Source organism: Periophthalmus magnuspinnatus, chromosome 5 (assembly GCF_009829125.3).
Source record: "Periophthalmus magnuspinnatus isolate fPerMag1 chromosome 5, fPerMag1.2.pri, whole genome shotgun sequence".
NCBI classification, from domain to species: domain Eukaryota; kingdom Metazoa; phylum Chordata; class Actinopteri; order Gobiiformes; family Gobiidae; genus Periophthalmus; species Periophthalmus magnuspinnatus.
In genome coordinates this window covers 28,134,948-28,158,004 of record NC_047130.1, presented here as the reverse complement: position 1 = coordinate 28,158,004, position 23,057 = coordinate 28,134,948, and the positions used below count along the sequence as shown (strand labels likewise).

The following is a 23,057-nucleotide window of genomic DNA, read 5'->3' as shown; positions in this document are numbered from 1 at the left end:
ATAAATGACTTGGAAAATCCCCGCAGCCCCTGCGCTCTCATTCGTCATCTTCGAGGGACAACAGAGGCAGATTACCGTAATGACGGTCAAATATTTAGATAGCCCCATGTCTCCACTTTGAGACGCCGTTTGAATTTACATGAGATCACGACTAGTTGCGGAGTTACGCTGCTGGAAAGTCCGCAACCCGCTCTATCGGCGACGATAGGATCCGACGCTATAGGGTTAAACTAACTCGCGCTTGTTTATGCGTGTGCAGCGCCCATGATGTGACCTAGAGTCAGGTGTAATCTGACTGTTGTCCTGTATATTAGTCATGTGACTGGATGGATGACGGGACGTGATCTACTCAAAATGCCTTCGCGATCGACGAAATGAACACCCCTGTATTAGAGCATCTGAAGGACGAATTTGTTTCAGTGACAAAGCGGGTTGTAGGTAGTTGAAGGAAAAAAGCAGTGCAGAAGTAGCAAAAGCAGTACGCCACTCGCAAATCATTATCATTAACCTTTACTTCACCTTTATAAAACTACTACAGATAGAAGCTTATCACAAAAAAAAAAAGAAAAAGAACCATTTGTAAGTGAAAAAGGCTTAATCTCAACAAGAAAACTGTGAGAAATCTGGCATCAGCAAGATAAAATATGAACACTGACATTGTTTCAAAACATCCATTAGTCCATGGCTCATTATTCACAAGTATAAAGAGATCCCACGACTTATCAGGGGGAACAGCACACTCCTGACGGAGATGCGCACTGGCTGTTGTTTTCCCGGCTTTACTCACACACATTAATAATGCTCCTGCAACATGCAAATTTTCCAGCTGCTCAAAGCAAGCGCTGTAGACAGAGGTTGATTCAGCGCTGTATGACGACATGAAAATAACTACGAGACAAGAATACATAAGCCTCATTAAATTACCACCCATTGTCTTCCATGTTTGGTGTCATGGTAAGTGAATAACTACATGAGAATGGGAGTCATATTATTAGTTCCATGTTTTGTTTTGTTTTTTGTTTTACGCAGGGGTATTCAATTCGCATAGGATGTTTTCATTTAGACAAGTCACTGAATCTTCTGTTACCAAAGAAAGAACATGCACAACTTATGGCCTCCGAGTTCGGTAGTTGAAAAGGTCTGTACTTCGTTTTCGCTAATATAAATATGCAACGGGTGGGAAAAAAGAATTTAGATGTTGCAAATTTAATCCTCTAGGTAGGTCTCGCCGTAAATGCAGTGCACCGCCGCTTCCGTGGACTGCGATAAATATGAAAATGGCATATATTACGGCGTGTATTATTATTCTATGTATACAGGGCAGGCAATAACACTCTGCCTAAAGTGACTTAAGGTGTCCACACAATTACATAAAACATGAGAATATATTGCAACCATTAAAAACGTTGCATATAATTGTAGACTTATTTATGCACCAATCCTCTGTGGTTTGACTATGCAGGTTTATATAGGGACAGCTGGAGGAGGGACTATGTCTCTTGGCTGGCCTGGGAAGACCTTGGGGTCCTACTGGAGGAGCTGGAGGACGTGTCTGGGGCGAGGGAAGTCTGGGAGTCCGTGCTTAGACTGTTGCTCCCGCGACCCAGCACCAGATAAGTGGAAGAAAATGGATGGACAGAATGCTCTCACTGTGGCAAGGACTAGCATTTGATTTTTTTTGTTTTTTTTTTACATTTTGACTACTTTTCCATAATCTGCAGCAAATCTTTGGAAATGTCAAATGACCTGCACTTGATGTTGTTCAGGGATCCCGTCGCATCAACAAAACATGTATAAATAAAGTCAACGCAAAGCAAAATATCCATATAGTGAGATTCACAGTTGACATTAATGCTGATGATACTTGGTGGCCTCACATTTCTTTCCCTCGGTCTTTCGGCTGGCAGGCCTTCAGCACACTCACAAAGGACCACACATCCAGCACAAAGAAGAAAACAGGAGGAGAAGTGAGCAGTGGGTCAGAGAGTGGACCAGACTGGATGTGCTTAGAGAAGCAGAACCGGAGGCATATGGCCCTCAGAGCAGTGTGCGGCCGACTACAGACAGCCACGGGCCTGCAGCGCTGAATTAAGCAGGAAGAAGAAGACTGTTTTAATTCCACTCCCCTCTGTCTCTTTTCAAACGTAGCGATTCTGAAGCTTTCCTGTTCTCAAAATGTGAAACTTGGGGGATGTTTAACAGTAGCTCCCCAGACATCCAGCAGCCTTCCCATTGTCCCTTCTTGTTTTACACTGTACAAAGCGCTTTTCAGTCCCTAAACACCAGCTTTCTACGGACTTGACAAACTGGTGATGTGACGTGTGCTAATCAGCGTAAGCCTGAACCTGTTCACATCCTTCAGCTGCCGAGGTCGACGAACGGAAAGCAGTTCAAACCGTGCCGTTTCCTTCAACAACAAAAACCCCAAAACAAAACAAAACATGAAAAACAGTCCCTAGTTTATTATAATTCCTCACTTTTCTTGCACAAAGCTAGCATCCTAATTCACTGCAAGGATTGTAAAAGCACGTTTCAGAAGGTTTTGCTGTCACCTGTCCTCATTTTCTGGAAATATTACACTTTATATTTAGATGCAGACGTATTTATTTTCTACTTTATGACCTGCTTTTACATTATCTCTGTACTGAAGGCAAATCAAACTGTTGCAAACTACATCAGACAGACACTTTAAGCAACTTTCTTTCAACATGCACTGATTGGAAACTTCAGTCTGACAGATGCAACACATACAATGATGGTAATAATGTGCTTGTTTTAAGGTTGGATTGCAAATGTTGGTGTCCATCCATGAACAAACACGACCATATCCCAACTGGGAAGGCAGCAAGAATAAAATGACCGAAAATAGTCTGTGTAATGTAGTGCAGCGTAGGGTTAATTCATTGCATGTGCTTTGGGGTAAACACCTTATCTCAATTTCAAACATTCACATTTATATAGTCATTCCCTTATAATCCATCATAAGAGAAGGTGCACAAAAGCAGTTCCAGTAAAAACACTTTGACTAGCAACACGTTCCCGCCGCAGATCCCTTTCCGCTTTCGAAGCCATTAGAGTAATCTTCCCCTGGCTTCACCTGGTTCCCCTGTCACCTCCGTTTTTCCTCCGCGTGTGTCTCCCAAGGAAACGCTTACACAGCCTTTCACAGATGAGCGGCCTGTTTGTCCAGCTCTCACAGCCCGAGACGGTGGCGGTGGTGAAGGGGTGTGTGGAAAAGAAGCCCAACCCCCCCCCCCCCCCACATCACCAAAACAAGAGCTAAACACATCTGGAATGTACTATAGACCCACTTCTCCCATTAAACACATGATTCACTTTAGTCAATTAGCAGCTTGTTCTACACAGTGCTAAAAGAAGCCTCCTCATCCAACCTTTGTGCGATGTTGAGTTGTTCGAGAGTGGGCAGTGGACTGAAGACGCCATGTGTTATTAACTGAATTAATTTGGACTGGAGTACTCGAGTTTGTAACAGGGTTTTGTATTGGATTATTAGAGCATCTGCTTCTTAACTGTCCATTTCTGGAACTGCTAAAAAAAACAAAAAAGGCTTATTCTCTTTTCTGAACATCCAGAAAATGGGAGGTTTTCATGCCTCATCAGTGGTAACTAATATCCAAGAAATTCCGTGATGGCTCCATCAAAAAGTAACTTTCCACTAACTGCAATTAATAGAATTTTAACCACGATCGAGATTCGGTCATAAAGTCAATGATATGCCTGGGTCTTTTTTAATCGAGAGCCAGTTCTCTGACAGAATTTGAAGTGGTATTAAGATTTTGGAGAAGGATTTCTTCTGATTTTAAAGGAAAATATTAAAAATTTAGGAAATTAATATTGATAGCCAGAAAAATATTAAACCAAAAAGTTGAGATCGTTCAATATGAGGAAAACAAGTGTGCTTATTTTTTGGCATATCGCCCAGCCCTGCTTTCCAGTGCTGCATAAATGTAATAAATTCTGTCCTCTTTGAATATATAGCAAGTGTTGCAGTATTTTGGTTCAAATAAACAAGATAACAATGATTTCTGTATCCCTGCCAAAGATCCCTAGAAGTTAAAGTCACTTTAAACTGATAGTGACGATGTATAGCACAATCATTTTTTCCCGAAGTCCAGTCTTTATTTAGCTCCAGACCCTCCATATTTGGACACAACTGAAGCATCAGAAACCACCACATTTTTTCCTGTGCGAGTCATACTTGATTAATCAGAAGTTTAGAAGGGGAGAGAAAATAAATGTGTGCTCAAGATGAGAGAGAACCATCTGAGAAAACATCCAAAAGAGACAATGAAAATGAAGCGGAGTATTGCTGCTGCAGGCCTTTCAGAAGCTGTCGTTCTAGTGCGGTGCCACAGTTAGAGCAGAAAAAAACGGGGAAAGTTAAATGTGTGCACCTCTTTCACGACCCTTATTAACGAGTGGAGTCGACAGTCTGGCCACCTAGAGTTTCTGCATCACATAAATTAATTCATGGGCCACGAAATAAAGTCACGTGAGACAAAAACCTACAGTGCCATTCGTGGATTTTACTGCCGTACTAATAGTGCTGCCATAATACTACCCTGATTATAAAAAAACACTCTTTCTTTAGACAACAGAATGTGATTTTCAACATTAAATCATAGTACTTTCTTATATTTGTGCAATCCTTCAGTTTTCCAAGTAGTTTCCACAGTGGTCCATGGGCATATACTAGTCTTTGTGTCTTAAACTTGTTCTAATACAGCTCAAGATCATTTAAAGCTGTTCAGAAAAGATTCATTTCTGTCCTGTGAATGTAACTTTTTCAGTATTGATAATTGTTCAAATATTTAGTTTTGACACAGATTTTCGATACCGACAACACTACAGATCAATAAATAGAGCATTGTTTTATTCACTTTGTAATCTGTAAATCTATACAATTGTAAATGCTTTATTCTCATAGCTAATTTGGAGTATGTAATGTAATATCAGTGTTACCTTGCTGGATGCTAAAATGTCTTATTTCTACATTCAAGTCCATCAAGTCCATCACTCCATGCTCCTCCTCTCTCGTTTCCATAACACTATCACTGACCTCAACTGATTGACATGTCCTCAAGTAGTGAAGATTTATTTTTCCAGTTCTGGGGAAGCTTATTCTTAGACATGTTATGGTTACATAAATGGATTGTTACAATTCAAGCAGATGGAATAAAGAACTAAAGGTTCAAGGCCAAGAAACACTTCTAGACCTCAAACTCCAAGCTGCTCCTGATCTGCTGCTGAGGACTGGAGTTTTACAGCAGTTCAATATACAGCGTTAAGGATGGGAGTTTTTAATTGTTGTTTTTGTATTAGAGAAGTACATAGAAGTCTTCAGTGAAATATATATTATGCCAATGTACAAATGTTGAGAGTTATAGTAAAAAGATGATATTTTTTTGTAAAAGAACTTACTATAAATGTTAAATATGAAGAGACAACATGGATGAGTTGAACCTTGATGGTGGGAATGGTACTTCATGGACAGAAACAACATCAATCCTTTTTATGTGCAGTGTAAAATCAATTTGTTACCCTGCAGAAAAGGCCTAGTACCAGAACCTTGAGCGTCATGTCTGATCTACAAAGAGTTTAGCTTCGGCCTGCAGTAGCGTGTCAGCGGGAGAGGGATGAGTGGAGGTCACTAGAGTGACATGCCAAAGTCTTGGTCTTTATGCAGAAAAAAGCTGTACTCAATTCCCCGGTGGACATCCAGTTCTCCATTCCTGGTTTTTATGACCAAGGTCACAGATGAAAGAACGTTTGATCAGTACTTGGCCTTAATGCACATGCAAACATAAACACTGACTGAACTGGAAATCTCATGTAAATTGTTCAGCAGCACAAAAAACCTACACATTGCTAAATCCCACTTGACAATGGCCCACTGATTTTGAACTTGTTTGAAAGTGTTGACGTTGGCGACTTGACAAATCGGTGGCGTGGCCTTCAAAGAGCATCTTGTCATAATGAACTGTTTGCCCAGTTGAACTGATGTGCAACATGCGTGATGGTGTGAGACGAACGGCAGAGCAGATAGAGATCGATGAGAAAGGCATTTGTCTAAACACATTTTTGAAGGACCCTGCAGAAAGCCAGCTTGTGTTTGTCTAAGAACCTGCTAGGTGACTCCAGAAGATGGATAAACAAGTGCGTACAAAGATTGCTGTGTGACCGTACCTGTCTGAAGCAACGTAAGAAAGAAGAAACAAGTGTTAATTATCACCAACATTTTGAGTAACTGATGCAAAATGGGAAATATTGCAAGAGATGTAGAAGTCTAATCAGCTAATACTTAACTACAAGGAAAACTACAAAAGGAAATTCACTCACATGTTTTTAAGATCTGAAAGACAACTGTGGCAACTGTGTAAATCACAAACTCACAATATACTGATCACACATCATCACATCAATTAGTGCAAGCAGTTTGGCATAGAAAATATGTGGATCCAGATGGTACAATTAGAGCCATTGATATTAACTAATGGAATATTATCATAGACATATGTAGTGAATAAATCTACCAGAAACCTGAGAAATAAAAGTGATGGCTGTTATGTTTGTCTCACTGGGAGGTGATCTTGGTGGCATGTATCCCATGTTATTTGTGAACAGACATACATGTGGCGTGCAGTTCAAACAAACTCAGAAACTCAAACCCCCCAAAATCAGATAAAGGTCTAGTTGTGATGTGCCAAAAGACAGCTGGGAGAAGTCTAACATCTTCCTTGGCTCTTGTTCAAGGAATTTGACTTGTGCAGCTCGATGTGCACCCTTCACCTGCAGGACCTTGTTTCAATCTTCCAATGCAGGATAAGATAGTGCCAACCGTTAGCACTATAGCCTATTTAGAACTGCATTTCTCTGCCAAACATGAGCAAATGTTTTTATTTGTAAAGGCTAATAAAATTGGATATCTAAGTTTTTAAGAGCGAATATAAAGCATCTTTTGTATGATCGCGTGTATGTAGAGCCAAAGCGTGCAGACAGCATACCTCTGGAGAGACAGCAGCTGTTAGCTTGATATAGAATGGCCCGAAACAAACCACACTTTTAAAACCTTCCTTGTCCTTTTAACAGGCTCCCCCTTTTACCAATGAAAGACTATAGGCAGTTATTGCCTTTGGAACAGCCTGAAATAGACTTTCCTGTGTGGACAGACTAAGAAAAATTTAATAGAAAATGAAAACAGGTCTGCAGGCCTGGAAGGAGAGATGCCGATCCTTCTGTACATGGCCCAGTTCTGTTTTATCTACATCAGCGATTCTTCAGGTGGCTGAATTCCTAAGTCCATGAGTATTCTGAATTTCTCCCTGCATTTTGTTCGTCATCACGTTATCAGCTCAAGTGCATGTCAAAGGAGAATAAGACTAGATGATGATATGATATAAGAACAAAAGGATACCATTTACTTTGGAAAGACGTTGCATAGAGAGCTTACATTTAGAGTTTATATAACTTACAGAGTGGGAATATAGACTCAGAATTCAGAAGCATGATGTCAAAGTAATAATATACAGGTTTCTAAGGATTGTAGTTGCGCAGAACAACTCAGAAACTATGGTCCTTAGGCAGCGGTAGTATTGACTTATTCGATGGATTCAGTTTTTTTGTTATAGCTGCCATTCTGAGGACTTTTGACCATTGAAATAATAGAATATTTTCTTTTAAATTGTTAATACAGCACTAATTTTTCATCACTCCAAACCCCATGAATATAATCAGTCACTTTGCTCAAACTTTATCATTGACAATATCAATTTGAAACTAAAAATCGATTAAAATTTCATACATCACAGCCCAACCTAGCACCCAGTTTTGCACATTAAAGGCAAAACCGGCCTCTACTTGGCACTGTGATACACAATAATAGCTTACTTAACATGTTTCAAGCTGAGAAATATTTAATAAATAAAGTTTAGTCAAGCTTTTGGGTTTTAAAAAGCATACCTCCAGTCCTAAGTCAGCCTCTAATAACTAATATGGACTCTTAACAGTTGTAAAGTGGGCTGCCTCAGCACTCCACGCAGAAAAGGCTGGCTGCTGTAGCTCGCAATTATTTTCCATCTTACCTCTCGGCACGAACCCCACCACCTCCCTCCATCCTTTTTCATTTATTTTAAGAGTATTGCATTGCAGCTGAGGGGAGTGGGGAAAAGCGCGGTGACAAAGAGCTTCATTTCCTTGTAGCTGCAGCTTAAGACTTTCATTAGTGTTAAAGTGTACTTACAAAAGTTTATTGTCCAGCAAAGACAGCCATGACGTTAGAGACACTTTTCCCCTCTCTGGTTTGCTTAGGACAGTCTACTTTAGAACTACTGTTTTCACAAGATGGCAAAAGGGAAAATATTCTCTTTCAAGTTGAGCTAAGAACCTTTACTCTGGGGGATATCCTTTACCACCTGTACATATCAATCACAGTCTCTGGTCCAGCTCATGAATGAGGGCCGAAATGTGCTCGTATCCCAGTCCAAGAAGGAGACAAAATGGCGGTGTGTTCTGGGGCATGGCTCCAAGATTAAAAAGCAACAAATTCTTGCTGAGGTTTTAATCAAAGCGTCTCTGTGTTAGCGAGGCCTAAATGAAACTTTATTGACACCTATGCGTTGAACTTGGCATGAGCTGCAGTGCTAAGCCGGTGGTCTGGTGCTCCTCCTAAGACTGCTTGTTATTCTCAGGGTTATATGTCATAATCTACAGGATCTTGTGTGGACGACCTGTTTAACCCCATGTCCGAAGTGTAGGTTTTTGGTAGTTATAGGTGGTCCTCCTCGGGCACATGTTCTTAATAGACCCGGTTTTTGGTCGTAATTGTCAATGGTCGCCGTTTTATTATGTGTTTTTCCACCTTCAAGGCATTCAAAGAGCTTTACATCAAGGAACCACTCACATATTCATACATCAAAGTACACAGACACCGGGGATGAAGTGGGTTAAGTGTCTTGCCAAAGGGTACAACATCAGCATTCATCTGTGGGAACTGGAATCCCACCTGTGGATCTGACCCCCTCTACCAATGATGTTTATGTTGACAGCAGGATTTGAACCACCAAATTTGGATCAGCGGAACAACATTCTGTTTTTTTAAAGAATTGGGAAAAAAAAAAAATCACCAGAGACGCAGCCAAAGGAGTCTGCGTAAAGTTCACGATAATCCTCCTCCTCCACCCACGTAACGGCGTAGTAAAGGAGTAAAGTTATTTATCAAAACAAAGAGCATGTGCCACACAGAACTTCTTTTGATATAAAGTGCCATACGCTGTGAAAAGAAAACAAACTGAAAAACGGGTGTCAGTCCACAAGGATCTGGTTCATTTAGATGTGTGTTTGTTTTGAGGTATAATAATAGACTAATATGGGCCATTAATTTTAATTAAAAAGAAAAAAAAATGAAATAAAGGCACCGAAATGGTACTGTTCCAACCGTAGCCAGCTCTAGCCCTGATGCAAACTTATCAAAATCAGTAGGATCATTGGTTATATATAACATCTAAATACTGTAAGTCACAATTTACATCGTTTCTTGCAGCATTTTCTATACCAGTCAATCCAAACCAAGGGGTTGAGATGTAAATTTGGGTCCACAAATATTACAAAGGAAAATATGTAGTGATTTTAATTGAGTTCCATCAGTCTGGAATGGCGGATACATGATTGTTAAAGTCACAAATATTATAACAAAATAAAAATGCGTTGGAGCAGAGTACATTTGGGTTCTGTATATAGCTCCTCGTAGCAAGCCAAGAGTAGGAAGCGTGTACTCAAAGGGAAAGAAGCGGCATCCTTCCAGAAAAAAGGGAGTAGACTGATAAAGAGCACTTCTCTTCCCACTACAGAATAACTCATCCTGAGAATGGTGGGAGAAATAAGACGTAAGTGAGGCGTCTGCACAACATCGTTCCGTCTCTCTTCTCCCTCATCCCTGAAAAGTCTGCTCAATGAACCAGTTGGGCCGAGGCTCCACACCGTTTGTCAAAAAAAAAGTAAAAAAAAGGGAAGTATTTAATGAGAAGAGAGGTAAGACTTGAAAGAGAGCATTTCTCACGGGGAATGAGGCCAGACAAAGCAGTGTAACAGACACCAAAGCAATGAAGAGTGTTTCTGTTTGCACACATTTCCATGAAAAAAGGCAATGGAGCAATCATGAGTTCTATAGTAAACGGAGCCAAGCAGACACTGTGCCATGAGGGTAAGCCACCGGAGGAAAACATTTTGATAAGAAACTTCACTTCAGGGCCCCCACACTCAGTGCAGCTGTAGTCTGCAGTAGATGAGGTTGTAACTACTCCTGGCAGCTGACCCCATTTGCCTAGTGCTCAACACGGTCTGAGCAGGTGCACTTATCCAGTTTAAGCCACAGGACTACTGTACGTGATGTAACTCTAAAGATCTCATGCGATACTTCTTTCAAGAAAATGTATGTTGATTGTAGCACAATTAGTTCAGATATTATCTCACATCTGTCAAGAACAAGAGGGACAGTTCCGCAGATGTTAGGCCTATCTGTTTCTGCGTCTGTTAAGCCCCTAAATGGATCCTGACATCTGTTGGAAGAGGAAATTTTGATGACAGAAATGTTGGCTAGTCCCAGCCTTCACTCAAAGGCACAGCTGGACTATGGGACTTATTCACATTGTAAAACCAATGTAATACTTTTATTATTATACTTTTATAACAATTATCCTAACGTCAGAATCATTCCAACGACCAAAAATATGCCACTACAAACATGTGCAGCTATATGTTGTATGTAAGAATCCACACTTGTAAAATGATTGTGGATGTTGAATATACATAAAAAGCAACACAAAAAAGACATCAAAAGTTGCAAACAGCTGAGCAGATTTTTCAGTAGCATACTATGGCTAGTGTTACAGCATGTCTGTGTGACATTCTGTCTGTACAGTCTATGTATAGAGCCCTTAGTAAAAGCATTTAGACGCTTAGCCTGTAACTCAATAGTGCAATATCTCCACTTTTGACTCACACAGGCTTTGATGACTTGGGAGTTGTGTGGAAAATAGCACTGGGTCGGTTTGATTCATTCATAATAGATATAGATCAGTGCGAGACTCCTGGGGGCATAGCATGGTTTGCCAATACTAATTTATAATGCTCTGTGTGCACGGTCAGCAGCAGCAGAAATTCTACACACATCTTACTGCACAGTAGATGAAGCAAAGTAATGATAAAATCTCAGGTACAATTACTCCCTACTGTCCACTCCCAACATTGATAATAACCATTTTTAACAAATACCCAGAAAATTCCAAAAGAACAAGGTCCATTGTCAAACTTTTTAAATTCAACCACACCATAAAATCTGCAGCTTTGTCTCAGTTCAACAATAGAGGCACAGGGGTAGAATGGGGTGACGTAAACAAGAGACCACTGTACACCTTTGCTGTAATTTTAGGCTTAAATTGGATTATAGATATAAAAGTATACATGCAACAAGCCATAACGGTTCCATGTGAAAGCTAAAAAGGCACGTCAACGTCGCAAACATCATTGTATTTGAGTTTGAGTGCTTTGAGAATAAAGTTGTGGTGAACTAAATCTTGCATCATCGTACCAAAGTAACTGCAGCATAAAAGATTCTATATGTGAGGCGGACATTTTGATGAATGAGGGGGATCTAAAGCCTATGATCTGTTATAGGAGTCATGTTGGATCACACATGGACATACCAAACACATTTACATCACTGTCAGCACAGAACTCTTTCAAGAACTCGTCATAAAATTAGTACTTTCTTGTGTATTTCAAGTTTCAATAGTGACATTTGAAGTCAATGACGTGCGTTGGGGCGTAATAGCATTACGTTTCTTATGAAAAGAACTCTCAAGAATTCTGTCAAAAGAGGATAAAACTTGTGTCTAAATGGAAAAATAAGATTACACAAAGAATTGAAATCCAACAAAGACCTGTTCTTTTCGGAGTCTTGTGATTTATTTCAAATGTCGCCGTGTGGCTTGGCAGCACGGTCCTAATTGATTTGCCAACATAAAGAATTCTCTATCACCAATGCCCATTAAGTTTTATTACAACCATAATACCGCTATCTATCAGCATTAAATGAAGTTCAACACAGTCCTCGCAGGCCTAGTTAAACACTTCTTTTCAATGCACAAAAACCAAGGCACTAAATATTTACAGTAGACTCTTACTCCAGCTCAGAGTTTGAGGGTGGCAACAGCTGCTGGGGAACAATGTGGGATAACATTTTGTGAAGGATGTCAAGATTTGATTTAATTTCTGCATTGTTACACTGTTTTGATGTATGCGCTCTCATGAAACTACCTCCGCCGTATTGACAAAGCCGTCCATTTTCAGAATTTCTCAATGCGGTTCTGAAGCAAATACAGAACGCACATACTTTCCACAGACCGAGAGAGAAAAAAGAATGACAAGCTGTTGAATATACTGATTTTTATTAATAATGAATAATTCATACAGCGCCACATGTTTCATTTTGTAGCGACTATGACAATCTTCAGAGAGCAGGAGTAGCCCATTAACTTTACTAACTAAAATAAGAGACGGGAGAGTGTCTGATGTCTACAGAAAATAAATGCTTAATAAAAGTAAAGGATTCAAAGGATTTACCGTGAAGGAAATGTAGAGTATACTTTTTTATCTCTTCATAAACTACATAATTCACATTGTTCATAGTGTTCTACAGTTCTTGGGAAAGTCTTTACAAAAAAGTCAAATAAAATCTACACAATTGGAGTTTTATGTGGTGAATCATGGGTTGACGTCTTTTTCCCAGCCAGATTATATAATATTTAGTTTTAAATTCTTAATCACTACTAAGGCTGGGTATCATTAAGATTTTTCCGATACGATATATATATACCTTGATACACAGGCTGCGATACGATACATACCTTGATACATAGGCTGCGATACGATACATACCTCGATACATAGGCCATGATACAGTATATACCTCGATACATAGGCTGCGATACGGTATATACCTCGATACATAGGCTGCGATACGATACATACCTCGATACATAGGCTGCAATACGATACATACCTCGATACATAGGCTGCGATACAATACATACCTCGATACATAGGCTGCGATACGATACATGCCTCGATACATAGGCTGCGATACGATACATACCTTGATACAGTACTTTTTCAATTCGATACAATTCAGTGGAAAAGCCTTTCATAACCCTTAATGATCAACCCCATTTTCAACAAAAAATAAACATTAATGGTCCGTTTATCTTCGGTTTAATGAAGATGGATGAACATAACCAAGTGCATTTTGTTCAGTGCATTTTTCTAACTAGAAGAACATATCAAACTGTTCCATTGGTCAGTATTCCTCATCCACAGCTTACACGAGCTTCACATTTACATTTACAAAAGGGACATGTGCAGTTTAAGGATCACAACATAATTACTAAATCACAACTGTAACACAAAAAAATCTTTTTAACCACTATCTGTGCAAAGCTAAGATGAAATACAAACAAAACAGTGAATCAAACGTCAAATGTTCTGGATAAACAAGTTTCTTTCCTCTAAACAAGCCACACAATAGCGCTGTGACAGAATAATTTGGTAAAACATACAAAAAATATATCGATACAGCAGCCTACGATATCGATACTGTATCATTAAATTAAACGATACGATATATTGATATTTCGATATATTTGCACACTTCTAATTACTATGCCAGTGGTCCTAATTTGTCATTATTCTATATCCCATGGACACCCAAACACCTCTCAGTTAAATAATAACATCGTGCCAGCCTCCGAGTTCTACCCGATTAATTAATTTTAGCTACACACATTAATGAAATTGAAACAAAGGCGTCAGTTTCACCGCAGGAAGAGGAATGATTTAAGTGTGTAAAAAGGCTTATTTAATTCTCACCAACTACTACTACATTGAAAAGCAAAAATCCCAGGTGTTATAAGTATTTCAAGTGCAAGAGCTGTGCCAGTTTGCAGTATTCATAAGTTTCAGCTTCCTGTTGCACCATTTTGAGGATGTTTTTGCATTCATTTTGTCGTGAAATTGACAATCGCGATGGCAGCGGTCTCCATTTTTATAACTCTGAAACCCAAGGATATCCTGGTGAAGGAGAGTGCCGTGATTAACGTGCTTCAGTCAGGATGCATTCAGAGGACGCCGAAAGGAAACGACAAGCCATTACAGCCCGACGAGCCCTTGTTAATCAGTCTATTAGGGTTTAATTGAGGGTAGTTCATTAGGAGGTAGTGGGCAGGCGGTGCTCCGGGGCCACACGTCCAGATGAGGGGCAGCTGGTGGAGCAACCCGATACTATTGTCACGCATACCATTTCTGCACAGCTAGTGATGGACTGATGGGAAAATGAGCCAATTACACCTGTCTGCTTCTGCCCTTTTGGAAACATTCTAGAGTAGCGTTTTTTTTAAGCTTATTCTGATTTTTGATTCGCTATTTCACTCTGATATTTGGTGTACAGTTGTCTCTCACTATATCGTGGTTCATCTTTCGCGGTCTTGCTGTTTCGCGGATTTTTTTTACATCGTCGTCATTGTGTTCTGCGTCCTGATTGGCTGTTGGACTGTAGACCATTGTCCATCAGTCTCCTTCGTGCCGTGTCTCCTGTACAGAATGTGTTCAGACAAATTCATATAAATGTTGGATCGCAGTGTGACTCTGAAGTGCTGTACGTTTGCAAGTTTTCTCCCGGACAAAACCCACAATGCCGATGAAACGTTCTGCATGGACAAAGGCGCCGACGAAGGTTTGAACTTTGAGAGAGTTTAAACAAGAGAGAAATGTTAGAAAAGTGTATAAAGTGTGTTTTACCGCCTTAAAACATACAGAATAATTGTAAAAAATAAAGCTGATACTTCGCAGATTTCACCTATTGCAGGTTATTTTTAGAACGTAACCACCACGATAAACGAGGGAGAACTGTATTTTGCTTTTAATATTAAAGGTCCTGTATTACATGAGCTATAAGTCATATTATAATGCTGTTTCCTCATCAAAAACATACCTGGAGTTGTGTTTTGTTTCATTGAGTAATCCTGCATTATTACTCCATCTACATCTCCAAAACTCTAAAAGCTCTGTCCCACCTTGTGATGTCATGAAGTGGTAGTTTCCAAGTTAACAGCTACCTTTTACCTATTGTTTTTCTATTGTTTATTGTCAATTTTAGGGCTGGAATGATCCAAATGATTCTAGTGATGATTCTAGTATTACCACATGATGACATCACAAGGTGGAACAGAGTGTTTTCTGTTTGAGAGAAGAACGTAGTCTAAATATGCAGGGTTTGTGTGTTAAACAGGTGTGAACGAACATGAAACATAACTCTGGGTGTGTTTGGGATGAAGAAAAAATGTTGAAAATAGAGTAAAATGGGCTCTTTAACTTCGTGAACATAAACATGCGCAAAAGTTCAATTTCTTCCTTCAAAGTCTGAACTCTGCTTCAAACCTGACAGAAGATTGGCGTTAGACTTCTCGCTTAAAACGACCCGTCCATATCCATATCATTGCCGATTATACACGACTGAATCTCATTTAAAAACCTCAATTAAAAGAGTCACGACTTCAACACCTGCCTGAGCGTTCAGTGCTGTGCAACACGGGAGCGAACGAGCCGGAACATGAATCAGCTTTTGTCCCGGTGACAGCAGAGAGATAGGAAACCAGGGAGATGACAGAAAATGCAACGGAGCAGATCTGTTGGACACGCTCTACCAGTTGAGCCACTGCGGTATCATTCAAAGTTTAAATGTGATCTGGGATAATTATTTCCAAAAGCAAGAGCACTTCAATCAAACCTTCACACTCATACTGAAACATTTATACGTCGGTGGGATGGATCGTGGATTGGATTACGCCCCCTACTGTCAAGCAGAAATCAATTCATTTAGTTAACCCCGACTGTCCAACATGTCATTTACAACTTTGATAATGCGAGGAGTGTTTTACATACACCAATTCCCCGTCCAAAAACAATGTTGGCTTGTCTTTACTTCTTCAAAGCCGCTTTTGTATTAGACAGTGGAGTTGACCTACAGTTGTGCTTCTGCCTCAGCTGGACCACGGCGGGGCAGTGGAATGTGGCTCACTGGGGCTCGGATGGGTTCCATCAAGTCCTGGGCCACACAGCAGCTACAAAGAAGACTGCATTTGGTTTGATCTTAGCGATACTTTTAGGCCTGCCACTTTAGGCCTGTCACAAGAATTACTAAACCAACTTATCGTTCAATAAAGAGCAGCTGGAACAATTATTTTTGGGGGTCAGTATTTACTGTGGGGAGTTTTTCTTTGAACTTTTGATTGTTTTTCTGTGCTGTGATAGGATTTGAGCTGTTGAAGGCTGAATATATTACTTCTATGACTGATTAAGTGTTTTTATTTATTTATTACAGCTCTTGTTCATTATTAGAATTGTTTTTTGATTTGTTTTCTTCGCATGTCAGTGGCAAAATGGCATTCGGTATCATCGTTTATCATCTTTTCTTGAGCAATACATCATACTTCAACATACATTACTGTGACAGACCTATACCACTTGCAGAAACAAAGCTTACAGTCATTTGTGTCATTATCCACTGCTACACAGAACACAGAATATGTCTTACAATAGACATGGACGACTGGTAATCGAGCTGATTTTAGTATGTAATCATAAACATATGAGAAAATCGTCATATCCACCTCTATGAGTAAACAGGGATTGCATAAGGCCTAAAATCAAATCAAATGTTTAACAAAGGCCTTCTTATTGCCTCAGAATGTCAAAAACATGTGATCTCACTCTGGGAAATAACACCAATGTCTGTTCCTCATTGCCCCAGAGGTCAAAAATAACGGCTCCGAAACGCCAGCCACATGTCCTGCTGAGATAGCCATGTGCAGAGCTGGAGTTTATCACCGCCGCTAAGGTCAAGTCCATCGCACAACGGTCCCTTGACGACCGATGACATTCAAATGAAATCACACTTTGATAATTTTATACCGCATACTCAATTAGCACACTTAGAGCCGAGAAAATACATTTCCACTACACTTTACACGTGTCAAAAGAAGGACGTTATCAGCTAGTTATCTCCTCGCTTTGATGAAAGTAAATACAGTTTCCTTAACATTAGTAGCTGCCTCTTAGCACTGAATAACACCAAAGTGAAGGGTTTGCTAAGTGCTGCGTGATTGCATTTGGAGATGTTCTCGGCGTAGCGACCCGATACTTCAGAGCTGGTGAGGAGGGTGGAGGTGTTTAGTGGCTCACAGTAAGCTCGCAACTCACACGGCAAGTGACAAGTAAGAAGGAGCAGATGTGAAGCTTGTAAGCGACTGCTAATGGAGAAATGGGGGTTATTTTTAGCCATTTTAAGACCCGGAGAATGAAGCCAAAAGGGTGTGTCCCGTCATAAATGCCTCTTGTATGTAGTAAGTATTTGATTTTACAGCCTCGTGCCAATAAGTTAGCTGCATGCGGAGCTAAGCCTGTTTTGGCATTTCACACATGTTTAACGCACCAGCGGCACGTCATCACGATTTATTCCGAGTTTAAAATGCGGAGAGGCAATTCGACTTGACGTAAAACCAGGAAAAAACTCTGAATTTGTTCAACCTACCTGTATTACCGCAATAATATAAACAAATAAGTGGCAGACTGGTTGAAAAAAGGTCAGAGTTACGCGAGTGTAGCTACGGTTTTATTCATAATGACATTGTATCATCTGCAGAGTGTATAGACCTGAATAAAAAGCCAGTTCTGTTGAATCTTGCCCCTGCCTTCGATGCGACACGTTGTTTATACGCTGCTGTAAACATTGCCCTGACTCAGACACATTTCTTCTGGCTGACGCCTCCGCCATCTCGCCAAACACACTCAAACATAACTCCGGCCTCCATATTAGCCCTGGCATCTTCCAATGTCAGTTTATTTAGAACGGGTCGTTACTATTCACCTTCTGCGACCTGAGTATGTTTGCTGACAGTTTACAAGACGACATTTACAACTACAGCCCAGCAGGCTCCATTCTCTGTCAATTTCCGCAGTCAGAAGCCCACACAGAGACCTCTTACCAACCTAAAGAGCGTAGACGCACTTATCTAACCACTGGCAAACTTTCCTTAGCCATTTTGCATAAACGGAAGCTTTAAAAAGGGTGATTTTGCAAGAATATACAACAGGCTGTGTACATCTGCAGGAAACATAAGTGTGACTGACTGAAAATGTACAAAATGTAAACTTGAAGCTGTTGTATCGGATTTTTACTGTCTTAAAAATGTGAAAAACCGCACTAGCTCATTTTAAAAGTTATTCCTCACTTGCCTTATGCATTCCGAGCATCCTAATTATCCACAATGTGCTTTTCAACTTCTCAATTCCTGATTATCGAACAATATAATGGTTTATAATTAGATACAGACAACGCACAACTGACTTATTTTGACCTCAAGAGCTGCTCATGCAATTTATCTGTACAGGGGCAAGGCAAATTTTGCTTAAAAACATGGAAAAACAAAATAAGATCACTGCCATTTTAGCTTCCAGGATCAATGAATATGAACTAAGACTCAACACAGTTTTCCACAACAGCTCAAAATCTCAAAATTCAACATATTCAGATGGATGTGACTATAAACACTGGCAGATCCTGGGTGCTAGGAGTTTTCAGCTTGCACAGTGTTGAGCATAACCAAACACAAGTGGAGGTTTTTATGAGTAAAAAAAAAAAATCTAGTTGAACAAGGAGGCATTCATGGGCTGATTCATAGCAGGCTTGTAGCTTGGTTAGAGAAGGGGCCATCTGTGATTGCACTCCCCCGCTAAGACTTGGTTATAGAGAGACAAGCCGTGGATCAACATGGACATGATACATCCATATACGCTTACTGGAACTAACACCTCAGCTGTAGGAAGAAGGTTTTGTCTTCCGTGTAATGCAATTGTCCATTTACAGTTCGTAACAAGGCTGTTTAAGGCTGTGTGTCACCCGCATGCTTCTTTCAATGATTTTATGTGTTGTAAAAATGTAATTTTCCATGGAATTGAAAAAAAACAGTTGTAGGAGCGTGACTAATTTGTTATAAAATGTGAGGTCAGGGGTAAAAAAGAATGTTTTTCTTCACAGAGTTGTAACCGGAGTGAGCATTTCAGTAACACAGCACCTTTGCCCTGATGCAGTAGCTATGATGGCCTAATGAAGACTACAATGACTGATAAAGTGTGTGTGAAGGGTTCGTTAACAACTTTTCTGCACAGACCATGATCTCAGCCGCTCATGGTTTAAGTTGAAGTGTATTCTTTAAAACTATAGAAATTGCTAAAACTGTTCCCACTTGTGCAAAATAGGACAGTCGTACCTCACCCAGCCCACTTATTGAAGACACTACATGAAACTGCCTTTAGGATGTCACAGTATTAGATTCCATGTCGCCTCTGTAGGACCAAGTTCACGCGGCACAGCACCCAGAGGTGAAAGATGCAAACATGTCGTCATGACGCTGCATCTGAGATTATAGCCTCCAAACACATGACATGAAACTTTTTTGTTTTAATAAAAATGAACGCGAGGATCTGAAATCTGAACTAACATTACGATCACGTTTCACACAGTGTATGTTTCCTATTGAATAGACTGAGATATTTATGAAGTGTTTTTCTGTCTAGTAATGCTAGAAAAGAAACAAGTCCATTGCAACCTCCTTAGGGTCAACGTGTACTCTTTACTCAGCCAGGTTTTGATGACAGCTTCAAAAACAAGACAAACATAAGTGGAGCACCCTCCGCAAGTAATTTCTGCCTGGCGGTGGCCATTAACAGCGCAAATAGGTTTATAAATGCAAAGGCATAACGTCTCAAGTAGCCACATTAACATGATTCCCACCCATTGAGAGACAGGCAACTGTAACAGTTAAAACAGATATGGGGAGGCTACAATAGAAGTGTGACAGATGAGCTAATCTCCTCGCACATCAGCCGGTGGCTCACTGGAGACCCAGTTTGGCCCCAAGTCTTAAGGAGTCCGCTGAATTGTCGGTTTAACTTGTCCATTGTTATTGGGATCTAGTGACAAATCTTAAGTTTCTCTGTGCTGCGAGCTCTGGAGGTGCATGTTACGTGATGACTGATGGACATGTTCAGATCATTTGGATTCACAACAACAACAAAAAGACCTTTTCCAAAAATATGTACTTCTGATTCTGCCACAGTGTGTAATTCTGAACCTGACTTGATAAAAAAAAGTGGTTACATCTGAACCAGAAATCCTCAGCCCAAATCAGATGCTGATTACACATTGGACACATGCTGTAATATTGTAACATACCTCAGTGATTTTGTCGTTTATTTGAAGGCCGCCCTCTTTATCTGCTGGACCATTGTCCACAATCTTGGAGACGTAGATCCCCTCATTTGAAGTGCTGTCATTTTCATCCTGCAACAGATGAATGGTAATTATGAGCAGTTATGCCACAATGCCGACACGATCGTATCATCACTGCTGAGATTAATAATAATAATAATAGCTGAGATTTAAATCAATGCACAATGTCAACAGCAGCTTTGATTCACAAACAAAGGGATTCCAAGGGCTGGCATCCTTATGTCTGCAAAACTGTACAAAGTAAAGTAGAATCATTGTAGCCTATTGGAGTGTTTCTCAAACAGAGGTTCACAGTTCACTGGGGAAGATGATCATTTTTGCTTCATCTTGGTCCTTTCAAAATGCAGGATTAGGCCTGTTTGGTTATGGATACAGTAGTAAGAGTGTGAAGTATTAAAACAGTCACCCCCTGCTTCCCATACAACATTTTTACATCTTGGCAGTGAAAAGAATCCTGTCTGACCTGGATGTATAGTCTGTCTGTGACACCAGAATGGGGCAGTGATCCAAGCGTCAGAGATAAATGGTGCCTTTGTTTGCACTATTCCTTATAAAAGTGGGCATTGTGGCTCCGTGGGGCGTCTCAGGAGGCGTGGAGGATGTGACGGGGTCAGGTCAGCTATACAGTGCTTCAGCCACAAAGCAGACTCCTGTTTGGTGTTTACTTTAGAGCCACAATGGTTTACCTAACTTTATACACCATGAGCACTTAAGAACTAATGCAGATGGAGCTCTTGATCTTTACACTTCAACAAAAGAGTCACAAGTGTTTCTTCTGGTTTTAAAAGGCGCACTTTGGTGATGTTATTGCTTTACCTGAAATGTTGCACAGTATGGGAGTAAATTCATCAGTTTTGCATTTATTCAGTTGTTCTTATTGCACATCTCTCCACAGATCTGACCTGTAAACTGGCCTGTTGCTCGTTTCTATCAAGACAGGCAACTAGGACGTCATATTTTGGTGAATTCTAGTTAAAGCAGTAACATCTCCATAGAGAAACTCCACCAAAAACTTTACATATTACACTTTTAACTTCCGGGTTGCGCATTTAATTAAGATGGAGAATCCGTCATTTTTAATCTTCAGTGCTATGTTTGGATGTTTTGAATTGAGAGATCACAGCCAATCCTCAGAAAAGCATGTGGTTTGGAGCAGAGTTCAGACTTTGGAGGACAAATGTGCAACAAATGTTACTTTTTATGGTAATAGTTAACAGTCTATTGTTCATGTTCAGGGAATTTATATTGAAAGACATTTTATTTGTTTTTGATAAAGCAAATAAGTGAATCAATATGAGGAGAACAAAATCGCGGTCAACTTTTTGTCGTATCGCCCAGAGTACAAAGGATGAGATGGAGGTATGAAACTTCTCAAAGCTGGATTTGTTAAATATTTGGCGAGTTTTATTTTTATTTATTTATTTATTTATTTGAATGACAGTGTGCAGATACATTAAAAAAGATGGCTGCACCAGATTGAGCAAAATGCTAATTTCCATCTGTAGTCCTTGGTGTCACAAACATAAAAAAACAAAAAAAACAATTCACATATAAAAAGTGCAATACAAAAGACAATGCACTATGTATTGAAAATTTTGCACACTTGTACAAACTACAAGTTATTAAAGTCCGAGACATATTACGGGGCGTGACCGCTCTTTCTTGATTATCACAACCTCTTTTAAAACTACCACAAATGACCCAAGCCAGTTTCTACCAGTTCAAAGTTTAAATTCACTCACCACTTAGTACGCCACGCTTATCAGTCAGCATCCATGTTTGCATTAGCAGCGTATGTCAGAGGTGACGGCGAACCCGCTAACGTGAAGACCTGACAGCTGACGGCCTCTACCCGACCGTGCCCTAACAACAGCCGCATCAAACGTCGAGGTCAGAGGTCGTACAGATATTACCTCTTTCCGTTTTAATGAATAGCTCTGAGAAAGGGAAAAGCAGACGCGGAGGATTAGGTATCTGTGGCCGTTGAGGTTGATGCATGGTTCTGTCATAGGAGCAGAGGAGAAGACTGCCAGACTCTGCTCAAAAACACTGCTTTATGACTTAAGTCTTTTTATAACTTTCTCAAAATAGTTGTAATGGCGATAATGTTCGAGACAGGAGAAAGTTTGTGCGTCACTGGGGCTATGGAAAACTGCCTTGTAACTGTTAAGTACGGTCCAAGGGAAACTGATATGGCCAGCGGCATGTGGACGAAGTGCTAGCTCAAAGGCTCCATGTAAGGAGGGTAGACCTGAGGAAAGTGGACAGACGATGTAGGATGTAGGGTTATTATATAATGGGTACTGAATATGAAAATCAAGTTTGAAATTTGATTCATGTTTTATTGCATGAGAGTGATTTTCAACATTAAATCATCAGTACTTTCTTTTCTATTCCCATGTGGCCTAATATCTGTGTAATCCCTCAGTGTCCAGTAGGTTCCATAGTGGTCCACGAGCGTGTACTAGTCTATGTGTCTTATCCTTGATCTAATACAGCTCAAAATTGTTCTAAAGCTTCAGGAAAGGTTAATTTGTGTTCAGTGAATGCAACTTTTCTTATAGAGCTGTGCAAAAATATCAAAATAGATATATATCCTATAGTTTCATTTAATGGTACAGTATCAATATCATGAGCT

At 40.0% G+C, this 23,057-nt stretch overlaps 1 protein-coding gene across 2 annotated transcripts in view; it reads right to left on the bottom strand.

Moving 5' to 3' along the window:
- The window catches only part of pdzrn3b (PDZ domain containing RING finger 3b), a 109,602-nt gene that overhangs the window by 77,867 nt on the left and 8,678 nt on the right, over positions 1 to 23,057 (bottom strand). For both annotated transcript variants that reach the window (XM_033966193.2, XM_033966194.2), the window contains one exon: positions 20,363 to 20,470. In XM_033966193.2, coding sequence (XP_033822084.1) covers positions 20,363 to 20,470 — 108 coding nt within the window. The remainder of the gene's footprint in view (positions 1 to 20,362; positions 20,471 to 23,057) is intronic.